General features: G+C 39.8%; 1 protein-coding gene across 8 annotated transcripts in view; it reads right to left on the reverse strand.

The window, feature by feature from the left end:
* pds5a (PDS5 cohesin associated factor A) overlaps nucleotides 1-26,475 on the reverse strand; it is a 222,221-nt gene that overhangs the window by 62,419 nt on the left and 133,327 nt on the right. For all 8 annotated transcript variants that reach the window (XM_043692752.2, XM_043692731.2, XM_043692757.2 and 5 more), the window contains exons 14-20: nucleotides 23,121-23,202; nucleotides 22,837-22,885; nucleotides 16,174-16,313; nucleotides 12,736-12,851; nucleotides 10,609-10,714; nucleotides 5,006-5,166; nucleotides 399-522 (exon numbers count right to left, since the gene is read on the reverse strand). In XM_043692752.2, coding sequence (XP_043548687.1) covers nucleotides 399-522; nucleotides 5,006-5,166; nucleotides 10,609-10,714; nucleotides 12,736-12,851; nucleotides 16,174-16,313; nucleotides 22,837-22,885; nucleotides 23,121-23,202 — 778 coding nt within the window. The remainder of the gene's footprint in view (nucleotides 1-398; nucleotides 523-5,005; nucleotides 5,167-10,608; nucleotides 10,715-12,735; nucleotides 12,852-16,173; nucleotides 16,314-22,836; nucleotides 22,886-23,120; nucleotides 23,203-26,475) is intronic.

Raw genomic sequence — 26,475 nt, forward strand, 5'->3', positions numbered from 1 at the left:
CTAAGCATTCAGAAATCCTCTTTCAACCAACTCCACAGCACAAATGCCAGTGAACTTATTGGGCAGCTCATAACCAAATTTCCTCCTCAGTTTGCTTAGTCTTCCACAGGCTAAAACAGCACGCCTTGCATTGGCTTCCACTTGTGGAAACGACTGCTATGGCAAAGGCCTTGGAGGTCCACATATTGCAAAATTATATTATACTGAACGTTGCTTAGAACCCACAATTAGAATAGAAGCAAACTATCCTCAATCCTGAGGGACTACCTAAGAATTGATGATCAGCACCCTGCATCAACTCAATGCTGTCAAACAATTCACTACTAATGCAGTCAGTTGGTCACACTGTTCATGGTTTAAACAAAGAATAATTGAACAACAAAACTGAGCTTACATACCTCAAAGATCTGTGCCAACTGTACTTCTTTGTTTGTGAAAATGGCATGAATGCAGTGTACAGCTTGCTTAGCCTGGCGAGGGGTACCTCTTTTTGCTTTCTGATGCAGAATGGGAATGAGGGTGCTGCAACAAGAATAATCAAATTACGTTATTAACAAATACATTTTTGTTCGATCAAATTCAGAGTTTTTAAAATTTCTATTGCACATTTTAGTTTTCTTTACTTATATTAGTCATATCCTCCTAACAACGTTAACTTTATATAAATTCAAAATGGTCTACTTCATTCCATACGTAAACTTAAACAAGTAATTAGACACAGAAATAAAATATAAAGTAGAATCATAGACTGATACAGCAAACAGGTAGATCATTAGTATTATACCATTTCTGCAAAATTCCTTTTCCCTTGCTTTACCTACAGTCTTTTAAGTATTTCCCTACAAATATATGTTCAATTTGCTTTTGAAAATCATTGCTCCACTACCCATTCAGACATTACAGGTTGCAACAAATTGCTGCTTTATAATTCTCATCTTACCTCTGTCTTTTGCCAATAACTGAATTTGTTTCTTCTGGTGTTGAAAAATGCTTCTTCAGCAAAACATTTTGAAGGCCTTTTTAAAATCTTTCTTACATTTTCAACTCTCAGGAAAACCATCCCTGCTTCTTTCGTCTCTAACTGAAGGCCTACATCCCTGATTACATTCTAATAAATTCCATCTGAATATCGGAAAAGCCCGACATACTTATTCATGTGCTTTGCTAAGGATTGGAAACAATAATCCAGCTGGAGCTGAAGCAGTGATTTCCAAAGGTTAAGCACATCTTCCTTGTCTTTGGACTTGATTCTTTCGGAAGTAAAACACTGCTCTTGTTCCCACTTTAAAATTGGACCATTTAGTTTATACTGGCTCTCCTTTCTCTTCCTTCCAAAATACATCTCCTCACATGTATATAAGAGACTCATGGTTTTAGAAAGGGAGAGCTGACAGGAAACAGTGAGTAGAAATAAAACAATTTTTTTTAGAATGGAAGGCTTGGAGGATACCAAAAGGATCGGGGCTTGGGACCCAGCTATTCCCAATACACATCATATATTTGGTTGAAAGGCTCAAATGCAATATGCCAGTCTGCCGTTTCTACGATTTCCACCTCTGCCAGGAAAACACTTGGCTTTCAGGTGAAATGGTAAAACATGCAAATTGCACATGACAGACCGAATGGACCAATTACTGAACCAGGTTATCTGTGTGTTTTACACATTGCCATGCAAACATAAAATACTTCAGTACTATAGAAGGATAGTGCCTATCAGCAGGTAGTGTTCAGCCTAAATCCAACAACTGCATTTATAAATCATTCCCTATGTCAGCTGTATTTGTTATCAACACCACCGCTAGGTGGAACAGTGACGGTGCATGCGCAGTGACACAGGTTTGAAGTGCTACATAACTGCAAAGGTATGGAACTGCAGCTGCCAGGAAGAAAGTTGGAACTGCATATGAAATGAGTTTGTAGATTTGGTTCAATTTAAAACTGACACCTGAGCAGTCAGCCAGGGGAGAAATGGCTCCCAGGCTGTGGATAGTAAGAGTGACAGGAACAGTTGTGACAGCAACAGTGGTGCTACCAGTCAACTTTTGACTGTATTTAAGACAGAAATATCATTGCTTGTTTTCACTGTTTCAAAGCTGTCTTGCTTATTTCCTATGATAAGGTGGACAGTACCTTGTGGCAAAATGAGTGCAACTCGAATAATGAATCTTCCCACTCCTCATGCACGAGAAATACTCCTACATATCCATGCATGCCAAAGATTGCCATCTTTGCTTTCAGGTCAATTGCATCATTTGATGTCACTGGGTTTTTAAGAAGAGCATGTGATTTTTTTTCAAAATGTAGTTTTGTCCTTTATTACTAAACTTGCAGGAGGTTCTGGTCCAAGGTTGAAGGTTCACAGTTGCTTGTAAAAAGTATTATGTAGGACTTGAGCCTGGCTAAGTAACTGGAAAATAGCACCAACAGATTCAGGCGTGGCCGAGAAAGGAAATAGGTAAGATGCACTTCAGGGAATAACCAAAAGTTGAAAAAGGATAACAAAAAGGTCTCTTTTATATCTTTCCCCTCTCACCTTAAACCTATGCCTTCTAGCTCTGGACTTCCCCACTCCAAGGGAAGAGACTTTGTCTATTTATCCTATCCATGTCCCTCATGATTTTATAAACCTCTAAGGTCACCCTTCAGCCTCCGATGCTCCAGAGAAAACAGTCCTAGCCTTTTCAACCTATCCCCATAGCTCAAATCCTCCAACTCTGGCAACATCCTTGTAAATCTTTTCTGAACCCTTTAAAGTTTCACACATCTTTCCGATAGGAAGGAGACCAGAAATGCACACAATATTGGGTAAATATATGGAATGAGCTGCCAGAGGAAATGGTGGAGGCTAGTACGATTGCAACATTTAAAAGGCATCTGGATGGGTATATGAATAGGAAGGGTTTGGAGGGATATGGGCCGTGTGCTGGCAGGTGGGACTAGATTGGGTTGGGATATCTGGTCAGCATGGACGAGTTGGGCAAAGGGTCTGTTTCCGTGCTGTGCATCTCTATGACTTGAAAAGATGAAAGTGACTACACAATGGAAAACAGTATATATGACAATTAATGGTTGACACTTTACAGGAACAGTCTTTTTTTGTTTTTGCGTTATAGGCATGACTGGGAAGGCCAGCATTTCTTGCCCATCCCAACTACCCTTGAGTGAATTGGCGAGGCTATTTCAAAAAGTATTTGAACAGTCAATCACAATACTGTGGCTCTACAGTCACTTGTAAACTAAAACAGTTAGTAAGTACAATTTCTTCCCTGAAGGAAATTTATTAATCAAATGAGTCTTTATGATAATTGACAATAGTTACATTGCTGCAATTAGCTTTCAATATTCAAGTTTACTGAATTCAAATGTTACAAGCTGCCACTGGAATTTGAACCCATTCTCCCAGAACAATAGCCTGGACGTTTAGATCACTCGTCCAAAGATATTACCACAATGTCACTGTTTATCGAGAGAGAGAGAGAGAGAGAGAGAGAGAGAGAGAGATAGGAGGACAGTATGATTGGAGTAGAACTGGGTCGAGGACGCCCAAGACTCTGTTTCAACATTGCAATTGCTGCCAATGACTTCTCCAGTTCTTTACTCAAAGCATCCTTCCACCTTACCTGTAACACTCCCAAGATTTGACGAGCCAGAACACATACAAAATACAACCAAAGGAAACAGTATCAACAGTAGACAGTTTGGTCCCTTCAGACTGCTCCGCCATTTAATACAATTATGACTTATCCAACATTCCTCATGTCCACTCTTCTACCTTTCCCCATAACCTCTTGGTACCCCCACTAATCAAGAATCTACCTCAGTCTTAAATACACACAAGAATTCTGCCTCCAGAACTATAAGTTGCAAGGAGTTCCAAAGATAATCAATCCTCTTAAAGAAGATATTCCTCCTTATTTCAGTGTTAAATGGTCACTCCTCTAATCTGGATCTGTGTCCTCTGGTCCTAGATTCTCCCGTGAAGGGAAACATCGTCTCAACAGTTACCTTGTCAAGCAAATTCTTTCTGTTTCAACAAGATCACTCTCGTTCTTCTAAACTGCAGTGATTTGAGCCCCAACCTGTTCAGCCTTTGCTCTTTCGACAATCCATCCATACCAGGGATAATTCTAGTCAACCTTCTTTGAAAGACTCCTAATGAAATGATATCTTTTCTTCAATAGTGGGACCAAAACAGCTCACAGTACTTCAGATGTGGCTTTACCAACACCTTGTGTAGTTGCAGTAACACTTCCCTACTCTTATACTCCACCCCCTCGAAATAAGGATCGATATTCCATGAGGTTACCTGCTACATCTGTGTGCTGGCTTTCTGTTTCATGCACAACTTGCCCCAAGTCCTTTTCTGTTGCAGTTTTCTTCATTTAAATAATATTGCGTTTTGTTCTCCCTTCTAAAATGAACTACTTCACAACTTCCCATATTATACTTAATTTGGTAAATTTTTGCCCACTTAGGTAACCTACTGATGTATTCTTCTTGCAACTTAACACATACATTTGCATCATCTACAAATGGGGCTACAATACATTCACTTCCTTCTTTCAAGTCATTAATGCATACGGTAAATAGTTGTGGTCCCAGCACTGCTCCCTGTGGAACCCCAATGGTTACACATTGCTGACTTGAAAAAGAACTATTGTTTCTTGCCTATTAATGAGTTCACTATGCACAGCTGAGACTTGCCCAGGAAACTCAAATAAATTAGTCACGAAGCCATGCTAACTCTGCTTGATTGGAAAGAAGAGAAAGAGGAGAAACAATATGATGCAACTACAAAATGACAAGTGGCGCAATTCTGTCACACACTAAAAAGTATCTAACAAGACAGATGGCATACACTAACTTATCAAGATCAATACTACAAGACATCTGCTTGTGCATGCATATGTTTTCTACAATTGCATTATCGATAACTGAGTACTTGAAACAATATTTTGCACACTTTCCTTTGCACAATAATGTTTTTGTCCAAATATGTACTTACGAACGAATTTGTAGAAGGTCAGTCTCTATTTTGTGTCCAGTATTTCTGAAGATTTGAATAGCAGCTTCAGCTACTTTATCATCCTCCATCTTTAGACATTGTAACAGTGATTCATAGGTCTCTGAAGAGTGGAAGGAGGTGGGATGTGTGAATGATAAAACCTGTGGGACAGAGATCAGGAGAAGATAATAAAATTTCAATTATCATTTTTTAGCGTAATAGCTTTTGAATAAGCCATCATATCTTTCTTTTATTTAACAGGAACTAGCACGTTACAACAAAACTAATTCAGTGTTGTTGCATATTACTGAAAGATTCATGAAACAAGAATGATGTTAGACAACAAAGTAAAATAGACATTTGCTAGCACAGAACTTTATTTTTCTGCAAAAAGAGACATACTGTCAAAGCTTTTCAACTTGCACTTGGGCACATGAACACAAAATTTCAAAGGTAGCATCTGTAAAATGCCACCTGCAAAGCTGTGATAAGGAATTTTAAAAACTAGGCTAATGTTAACCAGGTGCCCGTTATCAAATATACTGGTCATTCACTGTGCATGCACATCACTCACTCTCATTCAGTTCAGTCAGCTGATGAATCAGTACTACTCCATGTTACACATCACTCAGAGATAGCACTGAAAGTGGCAACAGCACAAAATGTGGGGGTCCTAAATATCCATCATCAAGAGTGGATTGGTAACACCATTGCTGACTAAGCTGGCTGAATCTTAAGGACAAAGCTGGGTCCGCAGCAGATGCTGAAGGAACTAACAAGAGAGAAAAATCTACTTGATCCCACCGATCTACCTGTCGCAGTTGCATCTGTAAACAACAGTATCAAAACAGTGACCAATGCATAGACCTTATGCAGACAAAGTCTCAACTTTACAGGGAGGATAACTTCCATCTTGTTTTGTGGTACTACCAGTGTGCGAAATGGGACATACTTGAAACAAACATACCAACTCAAAATTGGGCACCAATGAGGTGCCGTGTGGGGCACAAACAGCAGCAGAATTGCATTGACACATTATCTGTAACCTTACTGCATGGCATGTCTTCCAGTCTAACAGAATCACCAGGCTGGGTTATCAGCCTTGATTCAATGAAATATGCAGAAGCAACAACAGGCATACCTACAAATATGGTATCCACCTGTTCAAATCACAACATATGATTAGTGTGTGTTGACATGGCAAAGGAATCCCACAACCAACAGATCGGATCCAAGATCTGCAGTCCTGTCACATCCAGTCCCGAATGGTGGTGGACAACTAAATAACGAACAGTAGGAAATAGTCTATCCTCAGCGATTTTGGGGGTGGTGGTAGTGGTGAGGGCATAGGACATAATAGCACGGATGCTCCACCTTGACTTATTCCTGAGGTCCCCGGCATCACAGGTAGCAGTCTTCAACCAACTGAATTCACATTATGTGGTGTAAAAAGACATGAGGAGACAATAGATACTGCATAAGCTGGAGGACACTGACAAAATTTGACAAAACTATTGAAGGTAGGTTCTAGAACATGTCAGATTCTTAGCCAATTCAATAGTTACCATGCTGGCATTGACCCGGCAATGTGGTAAATTGCTCAGTTACATGTGCTGTACAAAAGCATGACAAATCCAACCCAACCAATCTATTACTGAGCTGAAAATGTGTTGCTGGAAAAGCGCAGCAGGTCAGACAGCATCCAAGGTACAGGAGAATCGACATTTCGGGCATAAGCCCTTCTTCAGGAATGAGGAAAGTGTGTCCAGCAGGCTAAGATAAAAGGTAGGGAGGAGGGACTTGGGGGAGGGGCGTTGGAAATGCGATAGGTGGAAGGAGGTCAAGGTGAGGGTGATAGGCCGGAGTGGGGTGGGGGCAGACAGGTCAGGAAGAAGATTGCAGGTTAGGAAGGCGGTGCTGAGTTCGAGGGATTTGACTGAGACAAGGTGGGGGGAGGGGAAATGAGGAAACTGGAGAAATCTGAGTTAATCCCTTGTGGTTGGAGGGTTCCTAGGCGGAAGATGACGCGCTCTTCCTCCAACTGTCGTGCTGCCATGGTCTGGCGATGGAGGAGTCCAAGGACCTGCATGTCCTTGGTGGAGTGGGAGGGGGAGTTGAAGTGTTGAGCCACGGGGTGGTTGGGTTAGTTGGTCCAGGTGCACCACAGGTGTTCTCTGAAACGTTCCGCAAGTAGGCGGCCTGTCTCCCCAATATAGAGGAGGCCACATCGGGTGCAGCGGATGCAATAGATGATGTGTGTGGAGGTGCAGGTGAATTTGTAGCGGATATAGAAGTATCCCTTGGGGCCTTGGAGGGAAGTAAGGGGGAAAGGTGTGGGCGCAAGTTTTGCATTTCTTGCAGTTGCAGGGAAAGGTGCCGGGAGTGGAGGTTGGGTTGGTGGGGGGTGTGGACCTGACGAGGGAGTCACGGAGGGAGTGGTCTTTTTGGAACGCTGATAGGGGAGGGGAGGGAAATATATCCCTGGTAGTGGGGTCCGTCTATTAGTCAATTCACATTCATTCATAATGTGATGCAATCAAGTGTCACTCGCAAAGGAATAAGCTGCTCATTTGACGTTCAGTTTGGGGTTCTGACAGGTTCACGCGGTGCCTTGATGTCAAGGTAGCATTCACTAAATTTGGGATCAAGGAGCTCTAGAAAAATTGGATTCAATAGGGGGGGGGGAATTCCACACGTTGGTGTCATACCTGGCACAAAGGAAGATGGTTGTGGCTGTTAGAGGACTGTGACCTCAGTTACAGGACATTACTGCATGTGTTCCTCAGGATGGTCTCCTACGTTCAACCATCTTCAGCTGCTTCATCAATGACCTTTCCACCATTATTAGGTCAGAAATAGAGACATTCACTGATGATTGTACAATGTTCAACATCATTCATGACTCCTCAGATGCCGAAGCTATCGATGTTCACATGCAGCATGACCTGGACAGCTTCCAGGCTTAAGCTAAGCATCACCATTTAAGTAACACTTTCTTTGTTTCTCATACTGAAGTGTTTAACTTCATATTTAACCATGTTGTACTACAGCTGCCTTCGTTTTTACCACTCACTCAACTTAACTACATCATGGTGAAGTCGCCTTGCATTTTCCTCACAAGTCAAGCACGCTCCACATGTCGTGAGCGAACTTGGAAATGCAGTATTTGGTTTCTTCATCCAAATTATTTCTAATAAAATAGCTGGTATCAAACAGTGAGCCTTGCATTACCCCCCCTTTAACTGCCTGCCACCTGAAAAAAGACCAATTTATTCCTGTTGTCTGTCTGTCAAACCAATTCTCAATCCATGTCTAAATATATTATATACTTTACCGTTAATTCATTTGTGGGACATGGGTGTTGCTGGCTGCTCTTAAAATATATGACCTCCATCTCATGTGTTTCATTTTTGCCCACTAACCTGTTATATGGGACCTCATCTAAATCCAAATACAACACTTCAACTGGTTCTCCCTCATCTATACTACTAGTTACAGCGTGAAAAAAACTTAACTAGATTTGTTAAGCATTATTTACCTTTCTTCAACCCATGGTGATTGTCCAATCCATTTAATGCTCTCCAAGTGTTATCACATCTTTCCAGTATTTGAAAAGGACAGTAGACAAAAGGTGTGGAATTATAGACCAGTTAGCTTAACATTTGTAGTGGGGAAGATGTTTGAGTCTGTTATCAAGCAAGGCATCTTGATAGAAATTGTCCCATTGGGCAGACGCAGTATGGGTTAATGAAGGGCAAGTCATGTTTAACTAATCTTTTGGAGTTCTATGAAGACATTACAAATACGGTGGACAACGGCATCCAGTAGATGTGATGTACCTGGACTTCCAAATAGCCTTCGACAAGGTGCCGCACAAAAGGCTGCTGCATAAGATAAAGATGTATGACGATACGGATAAAGTATTAGCATGGATAGAGGATTGGTTGACTAACAGGAAGCAAAGAGTGGGGATAAGTGAGTGCTATGCTAGTTGACAATCAGTAACTAGTGGTGCACCTCAGGGATTAGTGTTGGGACAGCAATTATTCACAATTTACACCGATGATTTGGAGTAGGGGACAATGTGTCATGTGTCAAAGTTTGCAGATGACACTAAGGTAAGTAGCAGAGCAAAGTGTGCAGACGACTGTGAAAATTTGCAGAGGAATGTAGATACTTTGAGTGAGTGGGCAAAGGTCTGGTAGATGGAATACAATGTTAATAAATGTGAAGTCATTCATTTTGGGTAGGAATAACAGTAAGGAGGACTATTACCTGAATGGTAAAAAGTTACAACATGCTGCTGTGCAGAGGGACCAAGTGTCCTTGTGCATGAATCTCAAGGTACAACAGGTAACTAAGAAGGAAAATGCAATTTTGACCTTCATTGCTAAAGAAATTGAACTTAAAAGCATGAGGTTATGTTGCAGCTGTACCGGCTGCAGGTGAGGCCACACCTGGAGTAGTGCATGCAGTTTTGGTCTCCAACTTGAGAAAGGATGCACTAGCATTGAGGGGGTACAGAGGAGGTTTACTAGGTTGATTTCTGAGTTGAGGGGTTTGGCTTATGAGGTGAGACTGAGTCGACTGGCATCATATGGATTGGAATTTAGAAGAATGAGGGGTGATCAACAGAAACATTTTGAATTATGAAGGGAATAGATAAGATAGAAGTAGAGAGGCTATTTCCAACTGTGGGTGAAACTAGGTTAAGAAGGCGTAGCCTCAAAGTTATGGTGAGCAGAATTTAGGACTAAATTGAGAAGGAACTTCTTGACCCAAAGGGTTGTGAATCCATGGAATTCCTTGCTGAGTGAAGCAACTGACACTATTTCAGTAAATGTTTTTAATGCTAAGATAGGCAATGATTTTAAACAATAAACAAATTAAGGGTTATGGTGAGAGGGTGTGTCAGTGGAGCTGAGGCCACAAAAAGATCAGTCATTATCTTATTGAATGGCGGAGGAGGTTTGAAGGGCCAGATGGCCTACTCCAGCTCGTAATTCTTATGTTTAATAGGCTCCAGCATTTTCAATATGTGTAATGTTAGGCTAACTGGTCTGCAATTTTTTTTCTCCTTTTTTAAAATGGCGGTGATACATTTGCACGCTGTAGGAATTGCTCCAGAGTCTACAGAATTTTGGAAGATGACCACAATGCATCCAATATTTCCAGAGCTCTGGGATATCAATTATCACATTCTGATGATTTGTCATCCCATTAATTTCCCTTGCACCATTTTCTTACTAATACTGACTAGTTCCCTGGTACATTCTCCGAAAACCAATCCAAAACTAATTTGCTAATCAATCAGTACACCTTCTTGCGCAGTATAAAATGTCGTTAATTTTGAAATTAGGTAATCTTGTATTGGTACTGTTGAGTGCAGGACAGCCTTGGCACTGTCTCTTTTCTTCAGCATTTCTGAAGTGAAATTAGGTCAGTCTGCCAAATTATAGATATTAATTGCATTTATAGAAAGGTCTTCACCCTTCTTAGAAGTCTTACATCAACTGAAGTATTGAAACACAAAGCTCAAAAGTAACATTTAAATAAAAATGGAGTCTAGAGCATTGCTTTCAGAAATATGGATAGATGCATACCTTAAGCAGCTCCAAGCCTGCCCTGATTGCAGAATCGGGGGTCACACCTTCCTCTTCATCATCTGCAGTCCCTTCTATAGATTTGTTCATTAGTTTCACTAAAGAACTGCAAAATGCACAAAACATCTGTAGTTTAATACAGGCAGTAACGTGAATGAAGACAAATTAATCCAAAAAATGCTGCCATTTCTGTGAACTATGCAATTCAGGGAGTCAATCCAAATATTTTTAAGAAATTCATTAATGGAACATGAGTATTACTGAGCAGCCCACTGTTTATTGCTGCCCTCTAGCTGCCCAGTTTCTATGTTCCCTTCAACCTACGAGCATTCGTATTTTACTTTAGAATCCATAGAATCCCAACAGTGTGGAAACAGCCCCTTTGACCCAAGTCCACACCGACCCTCTGAAGAGTCATCCACCCACACCCATTCCCCTACCCTATTACTCTATATTTACCCCTGACTAATGCACCTAACCCACAAATCCCTGAACGCTATGGGCAATTTAGAATGGCGACTTCACCTAACCTGCGCATTTCTGGATTATGGGAGAAAACCAGAGCACGCAGAGGAAACCCACACAAGCACAGGGAGAATGTGCAAACTCCACAAAGACAGTTGCCCGAGGCTGGAATCGAACCTAGGTCCCTGGCGCTGTGAGGCAGCAGTGCTAACCACAGAGCCACCCATTTTGTGTCAATGGATGACAGAATTGCAAATTGTTTTAAGTATCAGAGGCTGATTTGGAGGTTATGAAGAAAGATCCAGAATCACAGCCTACATCAGAAGTTCAAAGGTGGGCAGACTAGTGGTAAAATATTTCAGAAATCCTGAAAAATAAAAAAAAATGCTTCAAGCGTCAATTTGGTAACATGTCAGGCAATTGCTGACAAGTCTGACTCAAATTCTTTTATAGTTAAACTTGGCAAGAACACAATTGCCTATGTCCTATTCCTTAAATATTAGTTGCAGTGAAGAAGTGCTTCATCAATTTAACAGTAATAATTCTATAAGGGACTGTCATCGTCAATGTAGTTTCCCAAGACATTGGATGATGATCATACCAACAACACGACCAGTACTCTACTCATGCCACAATGAAGATAACCATCCATTGTGTAGCTAAGACAATCACTGGGAACAGTTACTTCATTTCATTTGACCTCAAGATCAGTCCGAGAATCTGGACTCGAAACTGTACTTACAGTACAGAAACACCTACTTCCCACAAGAGAATAAAAACACTTGAACATGAATGTAAAGCAAAATGATTTAGTAGCGAAGCTCAAGGCGCAGTATAATTACAACATGCAAACATTATACATTAAATCAATTTAACTTTAAAAAATTACAAATTCAGAACCAGTGACACAGTGAACTTTGAATTGTTGCCAAACTTCAATAGAAGGGAAAAGTTAATCGATATATGTTAACAGTTTGAGAAGATTTGTAGCTCAGGTTGAGGTTCTCGATGTACGTTTGCTCGCTGAGCCGGAAGGTCATTTTCAGATATTTTGTCACCCTACTAGGCAACATCAGTGAGCCTCCAGTAAAGCACTGCTTTCAACTTAACTAAATGACATCTCTCACTACTCTTACTGCAGTTCAAGAGTTTCTTCTGAAAAATATTAAATGCCTCAGGAAAAGTTTTAATACTGAATTTATTGCTTCAGTTAGCATTTTGTATAACTTTATTTTATTCTGTATTTGCACTTTTTTTCCCTGAACTAGCAAGCTCATTTTGACTTCATTACTGTCATGCATTCTTGCAACTATTAAAAAAAACACCAAAACACACAAGCCAAAAAGAATGCTGTGATCAGAGGTACATGCAAAAACTGTCAGATTTCTAAAAATCTCTAAGTACAACTTGTACTAATGAGACAAAACATTTCAGTGATAGCATCCCAGAGGTGTTTAAAAGTTATATGAGGCATCCCTGATCTTGTGATACAAATTCATATAATATAGCACTTATCAATTACTTAATATTTTAGTGGCCTCACAACTCTTTTGTAGAACAAACTATTAAAGTCACACAATAAATATTTCAATCATACACTTAGCATCAACAAAGTTTGTAAAATACAGTTTGACTAAATAGCAAATATTACAAAAAACATACCTTATGGCTTCCGAATCGATGTGTACTGGTGCAATCCTCTCCAGTAGGAATTTCACCATTTCCAGAAAGGGATTCGTGGGCTGCTTTGGATTTGCTAGTTTACGTGTAATTTCCCTCTAATTAAAGGAAAAGTGTACTGTTTAATGATAACATATGGATGGTGCCATTGATAAAGCTTGTCAAGCAGTATCATTTTTTAATTCATTCATCGAGTGTAGCTTAGCGTTTATTACCCATTCATATTAGCCCTTGAAAAAGAGATGGTGAACCACCTTCTTGAACTATGTAGCCAAGCAAGTGCTGATTGACAACACCAGTGATGACCTATTAGTTTACGGATGATCGAGAATAGACTGATGACGTAACAATTAGCAAGTTGAATTTGTGTACACAGGGCTTACTTGGAAAAGTAGTTATATTGTTGGAAAGATGTCAGTGTTGTACATTGTCAATGCACATTACAATGAAGTTTGAAGACATGAGCTGATTATATAACTAACCACTTGTGTTTTTTCTAAGTGTTTGAAACTACCATGACATCATTTCACAAGAAAATTATTAAGTTTTTATTGGGGTTGTTGCTTTTTGCTTTTCATCATCCAGGTCAATTTGAAAGCAAAATATGAATTTACCCCAACTAATGTGAATAGTTCATGCATTGTTCTAGACTAAGCATATAATTTTAAATCAATTTTTGAGAATTTCATCATAGAATGGGAAAATTTCAAGTGCTTGCAGAATAAGAAATCACCAGTTAGACTACACACCACGTCACTGCTGCTTACAAAGTTGAATAAAAAGTTGATTTTTGAGAGTTAGTAATACAATTCATATGAAGGGAGTTGTACAAAGAATTCTTTTGAAATTTAGATGTTACTTTAAGGATCTTTCCTCAAGTATGCCTAACCATTACCAAAAGACCAAGGAGCAGAAATTAGGGCATTCAGCCAATCAAGTCTGCTCCACCATTCAATCAAGGCTGATAACTTTCTCAACCCCATTCTCCCGCTTTCACCCCGTATTCCTTGATCCCCTTGATACTCAAGAACCTATCTATCTAGCCTATATTCAATGACTTGGCCGCAACAGTCTTCTGGAGAATTGATTTCCACAGATTCAATACTCTCTGGCTGAAGAAATGTCTCCTTACCTCTGTTCTAAAAGGTCTTCCTTACTCTAAGGCTATCCCCTCTGGTCCTAGTCTCTCCGACCAATGGAAACATCTTCCCAACATCTACTCTGTCCAAGTCATTCAGTATTCTGTATGTTTCAATTAGATCCCTTTCCCCATCCTTCTAAACTCCGAGTACTCAGAGGAATCTCTATTCTCCAGCATTCGATTATCCGAATACCAGCTTATCTGGCAAAATCACAAGGTCCCGATGCTTGGCGAAACAATGTAATCTGGCATTCGATTAAGCGAATGAAATACGCCCCACCAGTGTCCTTTGGATAATCGAGGTTCCTCTATAAACCCAGAGTGCTCAAATGTACCTCATGTGTTAAGCTTTTCATTCCTGGAACCATTCTCATGAACCTCCTCTGTACAAGCTCCAAGGTCAGTACATCCTCCCTGAGATATGGGGCCAAACACTGTGCACAATACTTCAAATGTGGTCTGACCAGAGCCTAAAAGAGCCTCAGAAGTACATCCCTGTTTTTATATTCAAGTCATCACAAAATAAATGCCATCATTGCTTCTGCCTTTCTAACTACTGATCAACCTGCACGTTTACATTGAGAGACTCCTGAACTGGAGCTCCCAAGTCTTTTTGCACTTCAGACTTCTGAATTTTCTGCCTATTTAGAAAATAGTTCATGCCTCAATTCCTTCCACCAAAGTGCATGACCTCACACTTTCCCATGTTGTACTCCATCTGCCACTTCTTTGCCCACTCTCCTAACCTGTCTAAAGCCTCTCCACCTCCTCAATGCTACCTGCCCCTCCACCTATCCTGGCATTGCCTGCAAACTTAGCAAGAATGCCCTGCTCCTTCATCTAGATTGTGAATGTACAAAGTGATAACTTGTGGTTCCAACACGGAGCCTTGCAGAACACCACTTGTCACCACCTGCCATCCCGAGAAGGACCCTTCTGTTCCCATTCTCTGCTTTCTGCCGGACAGACAAGCTTCTATCCATGCTAGCACGTTGCCTCTGACACCATCGACTCTTATCTTACTCAGCAGCCTCCTGTGTGGCACTTTGCTAAAGGCCTTCGTCAAGTCCAGGCAGATAACATGTATTGATTTTTCTTGGTCTAATCTGCTTGTTACTTCCTCAAAGAATTCTAGCAGATTTGTCAGGCATGACCTTCCTTGACCAAACCATGCTAACTTTGCCTTCCAAGTATTCAGAATTCCCTTCCTTCACAATGGATTCCAGGATCTTACCCACAACCCAGGTTAGGTTAATTGGTCGTAATTTTCCATCTTTTTCCCTACTCCTTATGAAAGGTTTTACATTCTTCAAGCAGAATAGCATATTTGAGCCTTCTGATCACCATGCTCATGAAATCTCTGATTTAAAAATAAAATCTTCAGGCTTGAAGAGAATCTTGTTTTTTTTTTGTTAATTACAAGTAAAAACCACACCAAGCTTCAGACTCAAAAGTAGAATAAATTCAAACTTTCGATGTGTACATCAAATCAACATTTTTGGGTGAGAGTGGTTAAAGATAAGGTACAGCACAGGGAAATGAAAGTACAGTGATGGGATTACACTGCCAGATTTTGCCAACAAAGTAATAATAGTGCTGCTAACTATTACTGTTATTTATATCTACGTAGTTCACTAACTTCAGGCTAAGGACAGATTTGTGCACAAATCTGAATATCTAAACGTTAAAGTTTGACTTGTGCCACTTCATAATTAGTCATACAAAAATGGGATTTTGCTGTCTGCATTGTGACATGTATTGATTGCAATTCTGTATGGAAGGCATTAAATAAATAGTGAAAATACTTTAGAATCATAAGATCTGCAGCACAGAAAAAGGCCCTTCAGCCCATCAAGCTTGCACCAGTCAAAAACAGCCAACTAATTAATTCCAAGTTCTAGCACTTGGTCCATAGCAGTGCATCCTTTGGCATTACAAGTTTACAGCTAAATACCTTTTAAATGATATGAGGGTTTCTACCTCTACCATCTTTTCAGGTAGTGAGTTCCAGATACCTATCACTCTCTTGGTGGAAACATTTTGCTCATATCCCCTCTAAATCGCTTGCACAATAGTTTGAATTTATGCCACCTGGTCATTGATCTCTCTGCCAAGGGGATCTCTTCTCCTCTTTCCTGTCGATATCACGTGAAATTTTATAGATCTCAATCATACTCTCCTATTCTTTCCCTTACTTACTTAACTATTTTCTTCTTAAAATAGGATCGCAAAGTATTTAATAACAGGCCACATTCACATAAAATAATAATGCACCTTACCACACAGACTTCTGCTTGTTTACATGAACATGCTGGGCTAATCAGCAGCTCTAACTGAACCCGCAGCCTCTCATCATCACCCAGCACCTGGTTGAATTTCTTCATGAAATCTTGTGCTTTTCCTGGATCAGGCAAATTTTCTGCTCATAGACAAAACAGATTTTAAGATTGTGCATTATTAATACTTACTGTATACAGCAATCAGAATTACTATTCTTAAAGAGAATTATTGAACATTTCCAAAATCTAACTTTATTGTCAGTAACTCTACTGTTTGCACCACTAAGTTTCAAACTGGTAGTTTACTTACCATGAAATGAATTGTCTTAGCTCTTCCAAATAAGTTACGTTACACATAACAGTAAAATTAAACTGAGAAAACAGGGATGCCTGCCCCTTTGAGAAGCATTTCAAGTGAAACTCCTGACCTTTCCTACCCGTGCCTGAATACAACACTGCCTCATCTTGTTATCTTCATTTATGTTTCAGGCAGTTGATAAAGTAGCCAAATTCAAAGCAATGTGACCAAAAGACTACATTCCCTCCTAACTGAAGGGATTCATTTCTAAGGCTTTTAATTTTGCATTGTTGACAAAGCAGATTTGTAGTAACTAGGTTAATTAACCACAACATATGCAACTCACCACTTTAAAAAACTAAAATGATTAAAAAATGCCAACCATCAATAAATAAATAATTCAAGAACATAAATGCAGCGTCAACACTATAGCCCAGTAGGAAGGTGAATGGGAAATATGATACGTGGAAGGTCACTGCCAGAGAAACAATTCCTGGGACCAAAGGAGGAGAATCTTTGTTCAGTTATTATCCTCCACATACCATGGGTAACTTTTGATCTAAAGCCGAGACAAAAGCTTTGACAAACCGCAGGCATGATCAGCTTTCAAAACTTCACAAATAGAAGCAAAGTGATCAGTGAGACAATTCATTCCATCGGTTTTGAGTATTCAATACAGTTACATTAAATCTGAGGCAGTCAGGAACAGGTACGCCCAGAATTAAATCCCATAGATCATGTCTGAAAGTGTATTATTGGTAGAGAATTCAAAATCTACAAGCCTTCTGCTTTTCTTCAAAAGGATGAATGACAACCAATTCATTGGATTAGAGGTCGGAGGTCGAATCACAAAATTAATGTCACCTTTACGAATTCAGAATTCTCTTACCAGTCAAGAACATTTAAAGACAACTAAGTTGAACAACAGAATCTTCAGAAGTGTAACAGTGGGAACTTAAAAGCTGACTGCTGCAGTTTCAGACAACTGTAAAGTGACAATTCCTACTGATGACCTAATACCTAGAAGTGGCTTAAATGACAGCAGATAGACCCTGCAATTCAAATCCTACCAAAGCCAAATTTTGGAACTTGCATATTTCCAGATTTATAAGTGTAGCCATTTGAAGGATGTCTTCCATTTTCACGAACAATCTGAGGATACGACCCAATTGGGCAGCCACTTAAAAAACAGGTCTTCCTGTGGCACTGACACATGGTTATCAGCCATACTTTTGCTGATGCTAAAAATCAGAGATTCAACACCTAATATTTTCAAATGGTGAGCATTACAAGAGCTTACTGACACATCCGATGTTAGACAAATTTCCATTTTCTTAAGGGTATCCAAGGCACATTTCTGGTGGTCTGATTCTCAGTGTCCGAATATGTTTTTGTGACAGGTGAAGAATTGATTAGAATGACCATTTAATTTGAAAACTGAGAAAGAAATGCATTCTTTTACTCAATACCAAAGATTTGTTAAAGGGAGATGAAGCTTGCCAAAATGGAGGGTATATTCCTTATTCAAAGAGATGATTTCACTTCATGAAACTGATAACATAATGTGAAGGTCTTACACATCATTACAAAGAACAAAAAAGTTTGAGGCATGAACTGGTTACATTTAAAAAGAAAGATAAGGAGGCATGTATTGCAAATGCCTCAAACTCAAAACATTTTTTTTTAAAACATGCTCAAGTTGATACCCAAAATTCTCTTGCCACATGGATTGCATCCCTGCTCGCCTTTTGTATTCCATTCAGACAATGGGTTGCATTTACAAATTATATTCTTTGTTGAGGCTCATCGATTTTGTCTATTCAGCTGTTTTTGTTGCCCAAATAGTAAATGAGATTTCTGAACGATAAACATAACAAACATGAACTGGTATTCAGTGTCATTCAAGTAACTTTACAGTTGATTCATGCAGAGTGTGGCACTAACATGCATGCCCAGCAAAGATATATCCTAACTTTACAGACAGAAAGAGAAAGACAGAGTCAAATAGAAGGAGACAGAGTGTAGAAATGATAGCGAGCTTGCAAAAAAAAATCTCCTTCAGCTTATCACTTCCGGAGAACACGGCAAGGCAGATTTCCATGATACCAAGAGCCTATCAGTTTTTCAAACAAACTCCAGGAATGATGGAATAAGTCAGCTTGTAGCATAGTGGTATTGCCAGTGAACTGGTAATCCAAAGACCTGGTCTAGGGACATGGGTTCAAATCCCTGATTGATAAATCTTGATTTAACTAGTCTCAATTTAGCATTCAGAAAATGAACAATGACAGATGCATATCAAACCAAGACATTTAGATGAAGAGTACCAGCCCCATTACTCCTTGTCAATTCAGTTTCTTGCCTTTGTTTGTTTTTGATGGTGGTAGCTGGGGTTGGGGAAACGCACACAAAATTCCAAAAGTAGTCTAACCGATGTCCTGTACAGCCGCAAAATGACCTCCAACTCCTACACTCTATGCTCTGACCAATAAAGGAAAGGGTACCATTTTCACGATCCTATCTAACTGTGACTCCACTTTCAAGGAATTACAAACCTGCACTCCAAGGCCTCAACAACACTCTCTAGGATCTTATCATTAAGTCCTGTTCTGATTTGCCTTTCCAAAATGCAGCACCTCACATTTATCTAAATTAAATCTGCCACTTCTCAGATCATTGGGCCATCTGATCAAGATCCTGTTGTATGGAGGTAACCTTCTTTGCTGTCCACTACATCTCCAATTTTGGTGTCATCTGCGAACTTACTATCTATACCTCATTTGGTCACATCCAAATCATTTATATAAATGAAAATGTGCAATGGATCCAGCACCAATCCTTGTGGCATCCCACTGGTCACAGACCTCCAGTCTGTAAAGTAACCCTCGACCACCAACCTCTGACTTCTACTTTTGAGTCAGTTGTGTATCCAAATGGCTAGTTCTCCCTATATTCCATGTGATTTCACCTTTCTAAGCAGTCTACCATGGGGAACCTTGTTGAACGCCTTACTGAAGTCCATGCAGATTACGATCACCGCTCTACCGTCATCAAACTTCTTTGTTACTTCTTCAAAAAACTCAATCTAGTTAGTGAGAGATGATTTCACACGCACAAAACCATGTTGACTATCCCTAATGTATCCTTCCCTTTCCAAATACAAGTAAATCCTGCCCCTCAGGATTCCCTGCAACAACTTGCCCATCACTGATGTCAGGCTCACCAATCTATAATTCCCTGGCTTTTCCTTACCACCCTTCTTAAACATTAGCCAACCTCCAGTCTTCCAGCACGTCAGCTGTGACAATCAATGATACAAACATCTCAGCAAGGGGCCTAGCATCCTTTCCTTAGCTTCTCATAGAGTTCCACGGTATACCTGATCAGGGCCATGGGGATGTAGCCATCTTTATGCATTTTAAGTCATCCAGCACTTCCTCCTCTATAATATGGAAATTTTTCAATATGTCACCATCTGTTTTCCTACATTCTATATCTGCCATGTCCTTCTCCATAGTAAATACTCACTTTGTACCTCCTATGGTTCCACACATAGGCTGCCCTGCTGATCTTTGAGGGGCCCTATTTTCTCCCTAGTTACCCTTTTATACTTAATGTATTTATAAAATCTCTTAGGACTCTCCTTAATCCTATTTCCCAAAACTATCTCATGTCCCCTTTTTGCCCTCCTGATTTTCCTCTTAAGTATACTCCTATTGCCTTTAAACTCTTCTAAGGATTCACTTGACCTCTGCTGTCTATAGCTGACATATGCTTCCTTCTTTTTCTTGACCAAAACTTCAAATTTCTCTAGTCATCCAGCTTTCCCTACACCTAGCAGCCTTGCCTTTAAACCTAACAGGAATATACTGTCTCTAGGCTCTCGTTATATCATTTTTGAAGATTTCTGCGAACATCCACGCCCAATCAACTTTTGAAAGTTCTTGCCTAATACTTTCAAAATTTGTCTTCCCCCAATTTAGAACTTCAATTTTTAGATCCAGTCTACCCTTTTTCTATCGCTATTTTAAAACTAATAGAATTATGGTCGCTGGCCCCAAAGTGCTCCCCACTGATCCCTCAGTCAATTATCCTGCCTTATTTCCCAAGAGTAGATCAAGTTTTGCACCTTCTCTAATAGGTACATCCACATACTGAATCAGAAAATATTAGTGTACACACCTAACAAATTCCTCTCCATCTGAACCCTTAATACGGTGGTGTGCGTGTGGTGGTAATAGTAATTGGAGTTGTGGGGGGTGGTTTGGCACAGTTACATCCCAATAAGATGATCATCTCTTTCTTACTTCTCAGTTCCACCCAAATAATGTATTCCCAGGAATATCCTCCCTTAGTCAGCAGTAATTTGAACCCTTGTCAAAAACACCACTCGCGTTCCCTTTTCATATTCTCCCTATAGCATTTGTATCCTAAAACATTAAGCTGCCAGTCCTGTCCATCCCTAAGCCACACCTTTGTAATCACTATAATATCCCAGTCCCATGTTCCTAACCATGCCTTGAGTTCATCTACCTTCCCTATTAGCCTCTTGCATTGAAAGAAATGCTGTTTAATTCATCAGTCCTACCTAGTTCTCTGCTTTGCTCCTGCCTGCCCTGACTGCTTGACTTAACCCTTTTCTCAACTGTACCAGTCTTAGACAGATCTCTTTCTTCACGATATCCCTGGGTGTCTCCCCAACCTTACTAATTTAAATCCTTCTGGGTAGTTCAATCAAATCTCCCTGCCAGTATATTAGTTCCCTTCCAATTCACGTACAGTCCTTCCTTCCTTATACAGGTCACTTCTATCCCAGATGAGATTCCAATGATCCAAAATGTGAACCGTTCTCAACTGCACCAGCTCCTCAGTCATGCATTCATCTGTTCTACCCTCCTATTCTTACCCTCACTAGCTCGTAGTCCCGAAGGTAATCTGGATATTATGACCCTAGAGGACCTCCTTATCGAACTCCTGTCTAACTTCCTACATTCTCCCTTCAGAATCTCATTCTGTTCTCTTCCCATATCGTTACTTCCAACATGCAGAACAACCTCCTGCTGGTCCCACTCCCCTTTGAGATATTCTGCACTCTCTCAGACATATCCTTGATCCTGGTACCAGGAGGTCAACATTGATTTCTCGCTACTGGCTGCAGAAAAGTCTACCTGTGCCTGTGACTATAGAGTCCCCTATCACAATTGATCACTTGGAATTTGAGCCAGTTATATTTGAGCCAGTCTCTGTATCAGAAACTTGACTGTTCATGCTACATTCCTGAAAGTCCATCAGCCTCTACATTTTCCAAAAGAGCATACTTGTTTGAGATGGAGATGGCCATAGGAGTCTCCTGCACTATCTGCCTCCTTCATCTACCTTTTCTGGAGATAACCCACCTACCTGACTGTATCTGTGGTTCTTCTCCCTCCCTATAACCGCCATTCACCACACCTCTTAGCTCCTGTAAATTCCACATTGGCTCTAGCTGCCACTCCAACCGATCTATGCAATCTGATAGGATTTGCAACCAAACACACTTCCTGCAAACATAATCATCAGTAACATGGAAACTCTCCCTCATCTCCCATATCCAATAAGAGCACATCACTCTGTTAAAGTGCAAAGATGACCTTTCATAATCAAAAAACCCAGTAAATAGCACCATCTTACTGCTCTAAAAAACAATGATCCAGGCTAACTTTGAACTTATGGCTTATATTTTTAAAATTTAAGCAAGAGACATCTCAATAAAAAACAAAGTCCTTCACTACTTACTATTGTAGATTTACAGCAAGGTTACATTTAGTAACTGTGCATTTTGCAAATGAAAAGGTTTTAACTACAAAGCTAAGAAGCAATTTAGAGATGCTGTGTTTTAAGACTAGAACTTGTATGCAAATCATGCACCTCATCACTGAATGAGATCAACAAAGCTTCAGCACTATGAGTGAAGAAAAGCCAAGGCCTTTCAAGGCAATCAAGAAATAAATTGGTCAAAAACTGAAGAATGCTGTGAAATCCTTAAAACTTGATTTTTTATTTGCTTTGCTTTAATTGGAAGAAAGGTGTAAAGGTAAAACAACCATTGACAGTATTTGACAGGCATAAACACATCAGATTCCAAAGCTTAGGGAAACAGGATTATTCACATATTCAATCAAGAGATTCACATCTGCAAATAGGGAGCAAAGTAATATTGGAAATTAAGGTAATTAAGCATATCATACAATCAAATTATATTCAGTCAAATAAACAGATACAACTTTCACAAAAAAACAGGAAAATTCTTTCAGAATAAATGTCAACTGCTACACCTTAAACCACACCCCGCCCCAAAACATTAACAAAACAAATTAGGTACTTACTTGCTATCGCCATTAGCTTGGCAAACATTGCAGTATTGTTTGCTTCTGACTGGAAAAAGACAAAGGATTAAAATTAGGGAAACTGATCTTACTCTTGTTTGAAAACAGAAACTTTTTTTTGGAAGAGGTGATGCTCACTTTCAAATTTCGCTATGCTTCTCTACTTTAAAAAAATAAATCAAATAACATTGCAGAAGAATTCGTAAAATATCAGAACATAATTTATTCAGTTTTTGATCAAAATGATATGCTCATGAAAATATTATAGAGCAAGTCAGACTTACAGCAGGCTGTTTGTGCAGGTCTAATAACTCCCGGACATGACTCCGTAACATGTTCTGGCACTTCCACATTTCGTTCAATGCTCTGTGGGAGAAACCAAGATTTAGAATTGAAAATAGCTGTTTCTCAGCCATTTCAGAAATCCCTTGAGGAAACTGCTCTAGGCCTAAATCACAAAGCAGAGACCGGACAAGGATCGCAGACTTTCCTCCAAAAGGAGATAACTAAATGGCATTTCACAACTATGCAGTTTTTTCATCATCACCATTGCTGCTATTGGCTTTTTATTCTAGATTTGCTCAAGTAATTTAAATACCCTAACCCACCAGGGTAGAAACTTGACAGAGGGAGAGAGTGCAATCCTCTGCATCCCATTTCCAGTTTCCATGCTAACATACTCAAGTTGTTGTAAGATGTAGCGACTGTGCATTCACTCATTAGTCATAAAACAAACAAATTTGTTTCAGAGGTGTGCCTAACCAGAATTTTTCCCTGTAAACAGTTAGACCAATAATATGATTATGCAATATTGCTCTAAAAACAAAAAAATTAAGATTTTGACGGTGGAAAAAATATCTAAAAATGTGATAAAAGAACAGACAAATTACTTTGCAAGAAAAAAATTAAGTTAAAGCCCTTTCAACTAAATGATTCCTCTTTTCAATACTGGAAACTAAAGTTAACAATTATGTCAAGCTAAACAATGGATAAGTTTAAACTGAAAATCTCTTTACTGCATATTCATGACTGGAGCTATTTTATAGTATAGGAATACTTTAATTACAAACAGTTATGCAAGCACAGATCACAAAACAATAAAATGGAATTGGGTAAGCAATACCAGATACAGCAAGGCTGAGGTGCAACACTCTGATTGGATAAAACCAGTTTCTCCACAAGTCGTCTCATGCCATGGAGTGAACATATCGTGGGTAATAACTTAGTTTGTCTTATAAATTTGCTTTTTATCATTAATTAAATTCTCCTTACAGTACTTGCATTGTTTTACATTTATAGGTATAATTCCCAAGATTTTTTACCAACATATTGCTAGCTGTGTTTTTCAGGTGAGGTCAATTTCTTAGAGTATCATTTGTCAGCATGATTGTCTTGTAGCATCAATGTTTTAAATTTTGAATTTAATGTTGCGTTTTTTTTTGTAGCTGGGACCAGTAGATTGAGGACCATGGTAGCCCATTTACTGAACTCCTTGAATATCGAAGCATACATGTCTAAAATGCCACAAGATCTGGGCAAGATCTAGGCTTGGGCTGACAAATGGTACAAAATAATCGCATCACACACAAGTGCCAGGCAATAACCATACCCAACCAGACTAGCTAACCATCCACCCTTACTGTTCAATGACATGACCATCACGGAATCCTCCCCACTCTCAACATCCTGGAGTGGGGCTCCCGTTGACCTGAAACTGAACAGGATTAAACGTATAAATACTATGGTCATGAAATCAGGTCTGGGGGTGACTCACCTCCCTACTCCACAAAGCCCATCTACCACCTACAAGGCACACGTCAGGAGTGTGACTTGCCCATTTGCCTGGATGAGTGCAGATGCAACACTCAAGAAGCTTGGCATGATCGAAGACAAAGCAGCTTGCTAGATTAGCTCCATATCCACAAACATTTAACTCCCTCCTTCAACATTCAGCACAGGCAATGTGTATGATGTAGAAGACACACTTAACTGATCAAGGCTCTTGAGACACTTCCTTCCAAATCCACGACCACTGCCATCTAGAATAAGGGCAGCAGATACTAGAGAACACACTGATCTATAGGCTCTCCTCCAAGCCACACTCAATCTTGATTTGAAAATACATCGCCCTCCTTGGAGCACTGCTGGGTCAAAATCTGCAAACTCTCTCCGAATGCATTATGGGTGTAGCAGCATAAAGTGGACAGCAGTGCATCAAGATGGCAGCTCATCACCGCATTCTCAAGGCTAACTAGGGATGGGCAATAAATGCAGCCCAAGCCAGCAACAGCCACATCCCAGGAGTATATAAAACAAAACCCTGTTTTGCAAGAGAATTCCAGGAAACTTAAGTTCAAAAAAAGAACTTGAGTTGCTTGAGCTGAACTCAAAAATTTCAAAGCTTGGAGGTACTGGTGCCACTGTACTGCATCTGGAAATCATGATGTGTTTCATGAAATAGTCAGCCCACTTCCACAGAATATGCTGGCAGTGAGAGAAAGACGGACCACCAGACTGCGTAAGAAGACACAAATACTGCTGCAAACTCCCAAGCCATGGGCATTTACTAATTAGTTTCAGTCTTGAATAAGGGGGTCTGTGACAAGTCCTTGGAGAAATTTTACAAATAAAAACCTCATCACTATGAGAGATTTGAAAGTCTATGTGGAAAAGACTAAAAATCATCTGTCCTTACAAGAACTGCTTTGCATGTGACTCCAGACCGGAAACAAGGTGGTTGTCCGTTACCTGCCCTCCGCAATGGTGCTCAGAAAAACTAGGAGACAGTGAGGTCTGCAGATATTGGAGATCAACTAAATTGAGGCTCACTTAAAAGGGACCTGGCATAGGTCGATTGAAAAAGGTAACTGCAGGACAGAGCAACAAATCGGAGCACTGGTGGCCATGCATAGAAGAGATAACCTAATACAAACTAGGCATCCTCTTTGAAGGAAAAGTGTTGATCGACAGCTAATGTGCCTTGTATTACAAAGGAAATCAAAATTAAAAACACAAAGGATTGTAAAAATACCAACAGGAAAATTTAGTTAAGAGCTTGTGATGTTGTAAGTATTGGTGGGAATTTGAAAAGTTAAACAGGATGCAGCAAAGTCAGAAAAAGAAATCGCAGGAAGCAATAAATTGAACATGTTATAAGAGAATTAGTACTTAATAGGGTTAACCAACAACACAGGAGAAACTTCATCCACTTGGATATAAATAACTGGTCCTTGAAGGAACTAACCAGTTATTTCAGTATTGCAGTACTCCACTGTACTGGACGTTTTTCTAAGTTGTGTCCTAAAATATTTCTGCAGCAATAGTGTGTACTTGTTCCCAAATATAGTTTGAGGCCCTCCAGATGACTTTTATCCATCTTAGATGTTAGGGAATGAATTAAGTATGCGGCAACAAACCCATTCTGTTTGTTAAGACTTCATGCAAATATCATTCCCTACTTGATATCAGTAACTTACACTAACACCAATAAGGAGGATTGATACCAAGTCCTCTCAGATGGTTTCAGAATATAGATTCATACAGCATGAAAAGAGATCATCCGGTCCAACTCATCCACACTGACCAGACATCTGAAAGTGATCTTGTCCCATTTGCCAGAATTTGGCCAATATCTCTCCA

This window comes from Chiloscyllium plagiosum, unplaced genomic scaffold (assembly GCF_037043375.1).
Source record: "Chiloscyllium plagiosum isolate Xiang-an unplaced genomic scaffold, Cpla_swu_hap1 HiC_scaffold_1, whole genome shotgun sequence".
Taxonomy (NCBI): domain Eukaryota; kingdom Metazoa; phylum Chordata; class Chondrichthyes; order Orectolobiformes; family Hemiscylliidae; genus Chiloscyllium; species Chiloscyllium plagiosum.